Here is a 10,952-nt window from a genome sequence, read left to right as displayed (position 1 = left end):
TGCCGACATCTCTAGCAACTAATTATCATGTGATGGGCAAGTTTTGAACACTTCCGGCTCAAATCGTCGAAGATTCCAGTCCCCACATCTCCAATGCGACACACCCCTTTTCGACCTCCTATATCGCCTCTGACTTGCTACGTCAAAGCACTATGTCTATTGCCTATTCATCATCATGGAATCAACACCACAGAAAACAATCACGAGTACGAAGTAGAGAGGCCAGGTTCACCTCAACAAGCTCCTCCTTGGCTTCATCCATGCCCTGGACATTGTCAAAATCCCACCCGCTGCTTCCTGAGCAGGCAACGCTTGTCTGCAATGCCCCGAGCGGACATCTGCCTCTGTAACAACCACATCATCTGCAACAGTGAAAACCACAGCGTGAGCAGTGTCCACCAGCAGCTTCCCCGCCGGCCGTGGAGCAAATCGGTAGTCCACCACGCCCTCCCGCCTAGCCCCAGCAGGAACCCCTCCTCGTGTGGCACCCTCCTGGCGTAGTACGACCACTTCGTAGCCGCGGCGCCCTTACCAGTGCGCTCGTCGTCGCCGCTGCCGACGTCCTTGACCTTGCTGAAGTAGATGCAGACATGCAGTGCAGCCCCGTCTCCCACTAGTCCGGCGGTCAGGGCAGCCGTGCGCAGCCCCGCCTCACACTACTCTGGCAGCCACGGCGGCCGCGCGCAGCCCCACCTCCCACTACTCCGACGGCCACGGCGGCCGCGCGCAGCCCCACCTCCCACTGCTCCGACGGCCACGGCGGCCGCGCGCAGCCCCGCCTCCCATTACTCCGGCAGCCACGGCGCCCACGCGCAGCCCAGCCTCCCAATACTCCGGCGGTCATGGCACCCACGCGCAGCCCAATCTCCCAATACTCCGGTGGTTCTCAAGATCGACGATGGTGAATTTGGCGAAATTTGTGAAGGCAGAATGCGTGTACGCGTGTGGTGGAGGGGTCGTTATCCGTGTGTGAGTGGGCCCATTTGGCCACTGGGATGCTCGACAAGGCGCGTCGCTCCAGTCCCGACCGAGAGACACCTGAGACGATCGGACGGTCGATGATGGTGTGTGCTCGACAGCTCCAAAAAGTGCAGCTGCACTTTTTAGAATTTAGGATCAATAAAATTCGTCGCATCATAATCGGCACACCACACTACACAAAATCTCAAAGCTCAATGTGCACTTTCAAACAGAAACGATCATCATTTACCACAAACGGGGAGAAGAAAGGGGCGGCGCGGCGCGGCTTTGCTTCGGACGGCGAGGTATGAACAACACCTGCAGTTTCGTGCTTGATTTGGCCCGGAGTAGGTTCGGGTGAAATTTATGGGTGTTTTATGTGCATTTCGTAGATTGATTAGAGTTCGTACTCATCGACTTCATTCGACGATTGGACATAGAAGAGATGATACTCGGTGATAATGTCAACAACCTTGTGTTGTTGCATCTCGTGGACGAATTTGAGGCAGGCCGAAGAAAAAGTGGCGCGGATCCACGGTCAGCTGGTTATGCATTCCCCGCAACCGAGCTCTCGGTGATAAGATGCTCATGAGAGACTACTTTGCCGAGGTACCGACATATCCAGCTCACCTGTTTCGTAGGCGATATCGAATGCGTAGGTCTAGAGGCGGAGCCAACGACTTTTTCTGGTATAGTTACAGGTACATAGATACGTACTCGTATGAACCCAACCAAAAACAAGGCCTGAACCCATCAAGCTCCAACGCCAAGTGAACAGCCTAATAAAAAAGCCCGAAAGCCCAATAGTAAATTGCCTCTATACCTCCTATTCGTACCCTAATCTATTCTTCACGCCCATGATCAGCCGCCACTCGTCGCCACACGCCACGGCAGATCGACGGCAGCAAAGCCGGCGATCGTTGTCCAAAATCCCAAATTCCAGGTACTCAGATTGCATCAGCACATCGCCTCTCTGGTGTTCATGTTTTAATTTTCTAATTGCTTACTCCATGTACTTATTTTGTTTGACCGATCTAGGATATAGAATGACATATATTTCTCAAAAGAGAAATCGAGCACTACATCCAAATAATACTCCTGAAGAGGTAAGTCATCCAAATAATTCAAGGCCACCTTAAACGTAGGTAAAGTGCATCATATTCCTAAAGAGGTAAGTCATCAATTCCTACAAGCGTGTGCCTCTGTTTCGTCTAATGTTTGCTTCCCAAATTGTATTGCTAGGGTTTTAAATTTTAAGAGTGATTACGTGGTAATAGGAATATTGCGACTTGTCAATTTTCGGGGACGATTCACATATATTTAGGTTATTTTCTGACAGCTAGATGCACCGGAACCAGGTTGACTCTATAATCACACGATTCAATCAGTATGGTTTTATAGTTACTAATTAAATGTGTTGCTAGGGAATAACAAATATAATATTTCCGCATTTGCTATTCATAAATGATATTATATTTCTATCCATTATGCTTTTTTGACTGCTATATAGTTCTTCTTTGAAACAAGGTGCTATATATTTGATGCAAGGTGGTGCAAAAAAAAATTTGGCCTTCAGTGCAAAAACAGACTTTACACTTAATTAATTAGACAAAATCCTCACAATAATCAATGAATGAACCCATCGGCTAAATTTTCTGGCTCCGCCCCTGCGTAGGTCACTTTTCGTCTACATTGTCGAGGCTTGCGACGTTTTTTCACTCGGCGTAGGAATGCCGCCGGTTTGATTGGTTTTAGTGCATATAAAAAAATTCAGCGGCGATGAGAGTGATTGCATATGGTGTTCCCGACGACTATGCGGATGAAGAGTATAATTGGTTTGGTGTCAAAAATTGGCAATGCCAGTGTTTGGCATTGTGTCAAATATTGCCTGCAACTTGATTGGTTACCGAGTTGTTTTGCCTATCTCACATAAAATTGCCAATAGTTGGCAAGCCTAGGTATTGCCAATATTTGGCAATGCCAACATTTGGCTAGCCAAATACTGGCAGCAAACCAATCATGCTTGAATATCTTCGCATTGGCGAAGATACCACCACTAAATGTGTCTGTGTCTTTGCGAAGACAATGATCCGGGTTTTTACCCAGCAATACCTTTGAGCTCCAAACGAAGAAGACACAAAGATGCTCATGGCAATGAGCGAAGCAAGGGGATGGCCAGGCATGCTAGGTAGTGTTGATTGCATGCATTGGAGGTGGAAGAACTGTCCGATGGCCTGTGCAGGGCAATATACCGGCCACAAAAGTAAACCCACCATCGTGCTCACATGATCTATGGATTTAACATTTCTTCTTTTATTTTGCTAGGTCTCTCAATGATATCAATGTTTTACAACGATCTCATCTATTTGCTCAGCTAGTTAGTGGCAAAGCTTCTACTATACGGTCAATGGCCATGATTATACCATGGGGTACTATCTTGCCGACGGTATTTATCCTTCATGGTCAACATTTGGAAGACCATTAGTGACCCTAAAATCAAGAAGCATAATTTTTTTGCCGAAGTACAAGAAGCTTGCCGAAAGAATATTCAGAAGGCATTTGGCGTGTTGCAAGCTTGGTTTGCCATTGTTCGAGGTCCTGCTCACTTCTGGGATAAAAAATCCCTCAGAAACATCATGATTGCCTGTGTAATTTTACACAACATGATCGTTGAGGATGAGAGAGATTTGAACTTGGAGCACAACTATGACAATATTGGTAGACGTGTGAATCCTGCCAGGGACACATATGAGATCACTACATTTCTTGAGACCTTCCAGAAAATCGAGAACCGTGATTCACACAACCAACTTCAACGTGATCTTATTGAGCATCGGTGGCAACTCCATGGGGGGAGATAGATCCCCATTTTTATTCATTTTTGTTCGTGTGAGATTTGAACAATTTGGTGTTGTAATAATTATTTGAATTTGAACATTTGTTGTAATGAAAACTATTGTTGTATCGTGAATTGTTTTTCGGACCATTTATACATTCATATGTTGAATTTATGTTACGATTCCATTCGGTTCATATTATTGAAATGTGTAATTTACTCGATGCCATGTAAAATCTACGGTGCCGCGAGCGCTCCGGCGGAACAGACCCCGTATACGCATCCCTGCGTAAAATTTTTTTGCCGGCGCTCTTAAACGCGTTTTGCAGGACGTCCGGTTGCGGGATCTGCTAGAGGTGCTCTAATGCGAGCTGTTTTGAAGTTGACGGTTGCAGATCATACCGACTGGTTAGTTCGGTGCTGAAATGTGAACTTTTCGCTCTTGGATGCAAATGAATAAAATATGTAGCCCTCTTTGAGGGTTGCTTTTGCCCCCCCCCCCCTCCCCGGAACAGATCCTCTAACATTACGAAGGGATGTCACGAAGTTACAGGGCAAATTCAGTGCAAAACAAAGAAGGGATGTCACGGTTACTGTAGCGACATGTACTGTAGAAAGCTACTGTTTATAGAAAATAAATCTGAAATTGATTTTATTACACCATAATTTTGTTTGTATGTAATTTTTGTAAATGTATACTGTAGATTTGTAATTTGCAAATTAGTTCAAGTCAGTTTAGCCTTAATTATATAGATGTGAAGAAGGGGAGCGCCTATTCGGCGCCTTCAGCGCCGCCGAAGGCAGCTGGCCCCTGCGGCAGCGCCTGCTGGGCCGGCCCACAAACGCATGCACAAAAAAATTGTATTATTACGCGAAAAGACATCCAAAAATATGGCTCCCTGAGAATGGAACTCACACCCAGATTTGTAATTTGTAAATGTATACTGTAGATTTGTAATTTGCAAATTAATTCAAGTCAGTTTAGCCTTAATTATATAGATGTGAAGAAGGGGAGCGCCTATTCGGCGCCTTCAGCGCCGCCGAAGGCAGCTGGCCCCTGCGGCAGCGCCTGCTGGGCCGGCCCACAAACGCATGCACAAAAAAATTGTATTATTACGCGAAAAGACATCCAAAAATATGGCTCCCTGAGAATGGAACTCACACCCAGACGCTCGCTTCAAGGTTGGCCAACCGGTACACCTACTGGCTGCTGGTGATTCGTTGTAGCGTGTGTTGATTTAAGAACCAACGTAGCAGCGCCACTTATTGTACAACCCCTCGCTTAGATTTTGACTTATTTGAAAGCATTAATAAAAAAGTGAATGTATGAAAAAATGTGAACAAATTTGGAAAGTTGACGAACATGCATACAAAAGTTGGCCATGTAAAAATGGTTCATATATTCAAAAAAGTTCAAGAATTCAAAAATAAAAGTTCATGAAATGGAAAAAAGTGCACTAATTTTGAAAAAACAGTTTACAACAATGAAAAACGACCATGACTTTGAAAAAGGTTCACAGATTTGAAAAAGTTCATAGAATTTGTAAAAAAGTTCACTAAATTTGAAAAAGTTCATCGAATTTCAAAAAAGTTCATCAACTTACAAAAAGGTTCATCGAATTTGGAAAAAGTTCATCGACTTTTTAAAAAATTCATCAGATTTGAAAAATAGTTCATCAAATTTTAAAATAAGTTCATCGATTTTTATTTAAATTATCAGATTTGAAAAAGGTCATGGAATGAAAAAAAAGATTGTCAAATTAGGAAAAAAGGTTCACAGATTTTTAAAAAGCGCACATTAAAGAAAACAAAATTTTTTTACAGAAAAGGATAAGAAAAATAGTAAAAGAAAAAACAAAAAAAGAATCAAACTAAAGAAGAAATGATAAAGAGTTCAACAGTACAAAGAGTCCGCCTTTAATAGGTTGTGTGTTCGAGTCCTGGCTGCGGCATATTTTTTGCGATAGTAAAATACTAGATGGGCCGGCCCAGCGTGGGCCGCTGCAGGCGCCCGTCTGCAGGATGCACGTTAACGGGCGCTTGCAGCGCTAAATAGGAAATGCCGTGAAGAAGGGATAAGAGGGTATTGTAGCTTCTCTAACATCACCTTCGGGGAGCAACTAATTAACGAGCGCTCCTTGGGAGTCTCGCAACGATCAGCGCCACTTGGCGCGCTCTCAGCCATTCGTCACGTGTCGCGCTCTGGGCGTTCCCTCCGGATTTTTGTCTTTCTATTTTTCCGCAAGAGTTTTCGGCTTTTTAAAGGGTTTTTTTTGCGATAGTAAAATACTAGATGGGCCGGCTCAGCGCGGGGCGCTGCAGGCGCCCGTTTGCAGGATGCACGTTAACGGGCGCCTGCAGCGCCAAATAGGAAATGCCGTGAAGAAGGGATATCAGGGTATTGTAGCTTCTCTAACATCCCTTTCGGGGAGCAACTAATTAACGAGCGCTCCTTGGAAGCCTCGCAACGATCAGCGCCACTTGGCGCGCTCTCAGCCATTCGTCACGTGTCGCGCTTTGGGCGTTCCCTCTGGATTTTTGTTTTTCTATTTTTCTGCAAGATTTTTCGGCTTTTTAAACCGTTTTTTTTCTTTTTTTACGTTTTGGTTTTCCATCGGTCTTCCCTAACTTTTCGACCAAAAAAAATCAAAAAAAATAATATTTTTTTGCGCAAAAAACGCATTTTTTTTGAGAGAGTCACGTTTTTGTTTTCGCGAGAGACACGGTTGTGCTTTCGCGAGAGGCACGGGCGTGTCTCTTTCGAAAAAGAAAAAAAAACACGTTTTGTGTTTTTTTTCCTTTCGCAAGAGGCACGGTTTTGCTTTCATGAGAGGCACGGGCGTGCCTCTTTCGGAAAGGAAAAAAAACCGTGTTTCTGGTTCGGTTTTTTTGTAAAAAAAAAGTTCGTCAAAACCTATCAACATGGGATCTGATTTTGAAGATCTCGACGCGAGGAATCCAACGGCGAAAGCTGTTCGAGATTTGGACGCACAGTTTAAGAGATAAAACGTTTTGAATAAATGGATCTACGAAAAAGGGAAAACTCCCAGGTTGCGACAAGTGGCGCACATGGAGCACGCCACTTGTCGCAACCTGGGGAGTTGGAGTGATCTCCCTAAGGAGTACTTCTTTTTCTTTTTGAGGCAAACCACGCGCTTTATTAAACAGTAAAAGCAATGTTTACAGGTACATTCAGAGGATCATAAGGGAGATCCAGCCAAACGTAGCGACCAAAACCTAAAGAAGTAGCGTGTTTTGCTAAATTGTGGGCTTCAAAATTAAAGTTTCTCATTTCGTGAATGATAAGACAGCTGATAAATTGGCCCATCCTTCCTTGTATCTCCCGCACAATTGCACCGTTTGCAGCACTCGAACCTTGATCAATGTCAGTCACTAACGTTTGGCAATCTGATGCAATAGTAATGCTTGCAAGGTTCAGGTCAGCAGCAAGGGCTAAGCCCTCCCTACAAGCCAATGCTTCAATGACGGTTGAATCATTAATGTTCCCCAGAACGAGGGCTGAAGCTCCAACGTATATGCCTGATGCATCTCGGCAGAAAGCCACTGCCGCTGTTGTTTCGCCCCCACGGGAGAAAGCTCCGTCGACGTTTATCTTTGAGTAACCCGGTTGCGGCGCCAGCCATCTCTTGCTTGCATCAGGTTTAGGCTTCAACATCAACTTGTGGCTCATGGCGTTATCTAGCTGGTTCAGCTCAGCTATATAGGAATTGACAAAACCATGGATATGTTCCAGGCTCTAAAAGATGTTCTCATGGATGGTCTTCCGACGAGCAGACCAAATTGCCCATAGTGTGATGATCATCCTGGTGAACTCAAAATGAGGTACTGTGTCGTGCATGAAGAATAGCCGGGCTCTGAAAGATGTTCTCATGGAGTACTCCTTAATTAATGATTTCGTCCCTTTCGTGATGTTAGTGTTCAGCCCATCTACCCATGGGGTGAGAACCGGCCTCCATCTCAGGATTCTCCCGTTTCTCCATTCCTCCAGAAGCGCAAGGACGCGATCCATAGACATACACTACACCGAGCCATCAAACCAACACTTCATCAGATCGATCGGAGCCGAGAACCGAGGCAACGAGGGATCGTGCGAGAAAAATTCAGAGGGAATCGCCAGCGATCGAGGACGAGCGGAAGGCGCGGCGATGTTCTTCTTCTTCGTGGGCGGCGTGGAGCAGGGCGCGGGGCGGGTGCTCAAGGAGGCGGCCGGGCGGTGCGTGCGCTGCGGCGGCGCGGCCGACCTGGTGGAGACCGAGAAGGTGCTCAAGCTCTTCTTCGTGCCGGCGTGGCGGTGGCCGGGCAAGGACCCCGCCTACCTCTGCCGCGACTGCGGCCTCCTCGCGCCGGGGTCCCTCGGCGGCGGGGAGCCGGGCCCGGGACCGCTCCTCCCCCGCGCGGGGGCGGCGCAGTGCGGCGCGTGCAGCCGCGCCGTCGACCCGCAGTTCCGCTTCTGCCCCTTCTGCGGCTCCGCGCTGTGAAGCGCGCCATGGATGCGCGTTGCAGGCCACGGCCCAGAGAGGGACAGAGGTGATGATCCTCTCTCTCTGAACTCTGAAGACAGTAGTACGTACTAGGTTTGTGCAGCAGAGTTATCAGTTACTCCCTCCGTTCCAAAATATAGCGCGCCCACGCTTTTCGAGGTTCAACTTTGACCATAAATTTAACCCACGAGACCGACTGCGGCGGATCAAAAATTATATAATTAAAAACTTTTTTTAATACGAATTCATTGGTATAATTTTTTCGCCCGCCGCAGTCGGTCTTGTTGATTAAATTAATGGTCAAAGTTGAAGCACGGAAACCGAGGACGCGCTATATTTTGGAACGGAGGGAGTAGCTTTTGGTTCTGCGAAAGTTGTGCCGCCGTGCGTGGATGTAAATGTGGCGAAACGTTTGTAATAAACGAAATCGATAAAATTCGTCGCATCATCGGCAGCGCACACTACACAAAATCTCAAAGTTCAGTTTGCACTTTCAAACAGAGACAATCATCATTCACCACAACGGGAACAGCCTACGAGCTGTGACCCTTGTGGTGATTTACACAGCAGAATGCTACTAGAGACAGAAGAACGTAGCACGCCTGCGCATAGGCCAGTGATCAATCTACACGGCTTGCCCGTATCCTTGACCCTGAGGGGGAGCAGCGGGGTGGAAGTGCCCGTACCCCTGAGCAGGAGGAGGGTACTGCCCATATCCCTGCGCGTTTGGAGGGGGAGGGTACTGCCCGTATCCCTGCGCGTTCGGAGGCGGAGGGTAGTGAGCGTACGGCGCCTGACCGTACATCGGAGCAGGGTGGCCCATCGCGATGCCGTCGGGCTTGGGCTCGCCCGCCGCTGACGGCCCCGCCACGGCCCCCGGGTATCCTGGTGCAGCAGCCGCCGCCGTGGCCGTGGCTGCAGCGGCGCGAAGCAGGAAGTAGGATTTGATCCCGAGCACGGTGGCGATGATGCTCAGGATGGCCGCCCTCCTGAACACGCCGTCCTTGACGAAGTAGCACCCCATGTTGACCTCGCGCGTCACGGGCGCGTTCCACGCCGCGCCCTGCACGAAGTAGATCTCCGCGATCACCGTCGCCACCCTGCACGCGCATATATACACAGCATATTCATCCCCCGTTGAATTGGTCATCGCCGTCGTCGCCTGGATCGAATCGGAGCACGCGCTGAAGGAAGCTCACCATGAGAGGGCGGCGAAGACGACGCCGATGTTCCGCCTGGACGCGGAGAAGGCGGCGCCCCGGGGCTTGCAGCAGCCGCAGCAGCGGCCGGCGGCCGAGACGGTGATCTGGGCCACCAGCAGCAGGAGCGCCGCCACCAGCCCCAGCGCGAACGCCGGGTTGGCGGGGTACACGCACTCGGTCCTGGACATCGAGATGTCATTCGGCTGCGCGCCGCAACCACAAGCATCCCGATGTCAGCTCAGTTTCTTTGAGATTTAGATGGATGAACACAAGCGTGTGCTTACCTCGAGCTTGGTGCCCTCGGCGATGAACCCCAGCACGGCGCTTGCGACCCCAAAAAATCCTACCACGACGGACACGACGATCACGCTCGTCTCCATTTCTCCAGCAATCTTTGAGCCGATGTCTCCCAGACCGAGAGGCTGTGAGACGGATGGGCTAAGACTTGAGAGGCGTGATAAAACGGTCTGCTGCTTAGGTAGAGGACGCCGATGAGGTCGTCTCGTCAAGCTATTAGTTTTTTCTTCACGCGTATTCTTTGTCCATAAACAACCATTGTTACGGGCACCAGCTGGTGGGGAAAGCGAGGTTAAGATCGCTGACGATTACGCGTAGTCGTATGCGGAAAGATCAACGCGCGACAAGCCTGATATCATAGGTGATCAGTGATGAAAATGACGTGGTTACTTTGATGCCAACTTGATCGGCTAGCATAGGGGACACGTACGTAAGCTCACGACTTGTTAGTCGTGAATTCGTGCTCCGATTTGCAGCGCTGGTAGATATTTTAATGAAGCATTTGGCAGTGAAGGCCAATGCTTGGTCTTGGGGTAGAAGATAGGTTGGGTGGCGCGCACGCAGCCCTCGCGGATTGCTTAATCAAAGGACACATCACTCTTTCTTTTTCCGACCTAACTTTATCTGACAAGCTAGTGATAACAAAGATTCTAATAAAAAAACTAGTGATAACAAATGATGTGTCGTATTATGGTGCACCTACTAGGCTGATGGCAAAGTCAACTAGCAACGCAAGACGTGCATTTGTCAGGTTTAAGGATGCTCGCCGCTGATTGCGACTGTTTCGGAAGCCGATTTGCTGTGTGCACTTTGTATAGACCATGATCAGCAGGCGGCCGGCCGATGCCTTGAGCAAATAATGCTGGATCGAGTCAAACAGTATGTATACTATGCAGGCCGCAGAATGTACCACGGCACTGTTCGTGACCATACCAATCTGGCAAAGTTCTGTAGTGCTCTTGCCTGCCGACTGTTGCGTTTCCTGAACTTGAACGACATAAGAGCAACTCTGGCAAATCCTCCACAACTTGGATTTCCAAAATAGTTTTGGGTGCATTCAAAAAGAAAATTAAAGGCTCCGGACCTTAATGAAAAGTCAGATTCCCAAAAATGCAGCTTCCAAACAATGTTCCTCTTACTTTTCCGTATAATTTT

General features: G+C 48.0%; 2 protein-coding genes and 1 long non-coding RNA gene across 7 annotated transcripts in view; 1 reads left to right on the top strand and 2 right to left on the bottom strand.

Moving 5' to 3' along the window:
- LOC119345392 overlaps window positions 1–944 on the bottom strand; it is a 5,943-nt gene extending 4,999 nt beyond the window's left edge. For 4 of the 5 annotated variants that reach the window (XR_005167021.1, XR_005167024.1, XR_005167025.1 and 1 more), the window contains exons 1-2: window positions 533–944; window positions 233–362 (exon numbers count right to left, since the gene is read on the bottom strand). This is a non-coding gene — a long non-coding RNA (uncharacterized LOC119345392). The remainder of the gene's footprint in view (window positions 1–232; window positions 363–532) is intronic. The other variant, XR_005167022.1, reaches the window with a different exon arrangement.
- A 6,818-nt stretch (window positions 945–7,762) lies between these two features.
- Window positions 7,763–8,412, top strand: LOC119345382. The gene has a single exon (XM_037615489.1). It carries the CDS (start codon window positions 7,963–7,965, stop codon window positions 8,293–8,295), a length of 333 nt encoding a protein of 110 aa, XP_037471386.1. The 5' UTR covers window positions 7,763–7,962; the 3' UTR covers window positions 8,296–8,412.
- Window positions 8,413–8,760: 348 nt separating this feature from the next.
- LOC119345368 lies at window positions 8,761–10,035 on the bottom strand. Its single transcript, XM_037615483.1, has 3 exons — window positions 9,785–10,035; window positions 9,498–9,703; window positions 8,761–9,398 (listed from the first exon to the last, which is right to left on the bottom strand). The coding sequence occupies exons 1-3, from the start codon at window positions 9,878–9,880 to the stop codon at window positions 8,924–8,926; spliced, it is 777 nt and encodes a 258-aa protein (XP_037471380.1). The 5' UTR covers window positions 9,881–10,035; the 3' UTR covers window positions 8,761–8,923.
- Window positions 10,036–10,952: the final 917 nt, after the last annotated feature.

This window comes from Triticum dicoccoides, chromosome 1B (assembly GCF_002162155.2).
Source record: "Triticum dicoccoides isolate Atlit2015 ecotype Zavitan chromosome 1B, WEW_v2.0, whole genome shotgun sequence".
NCBI lineage: Eukaryota > Viridiplantae > Streptophyta > Magnoliopsida > Poales > Poaceae > Triticum > Triticum dicoccoides.
This window is presented reverse-complemented; position numbering and strand designations above follow the sequence as displayed.

Excerpts from the sequence above, each read along its gene's own strand:
- LOC119345368 (XM_037615483.1), bottom strand. The coding sequence starts at position 9,880 with ATGGAGACGAGCGTGATCGTCGTGTCCGTCGTGGTAGGATTTTTTGGG. Across the intron at positions 9,704-9,784 it reads CCGAGGGCACCAAGCTCGAG|CCGAATGACATCTCGATGTC; the intron begins GTAAGCACACGC and ends TGCGGCGCGCAG. Across the intron at positions 9,399-9,497 it reads GTCTTCGCCGCCCTCTCATG|GGTGGCGACGGTGATCGCGG; the intron begins GTGAGCTTCCTT and ends ATGCGCGTGCAG.
- LOC119345382 (XM_037615489.1), top strand. The coding sequence starts at position 7,963 with ATGTTCTTCTTCTTCGTGGGCGGCGTGGAGCAGGGCGCGGGGCGGGTG.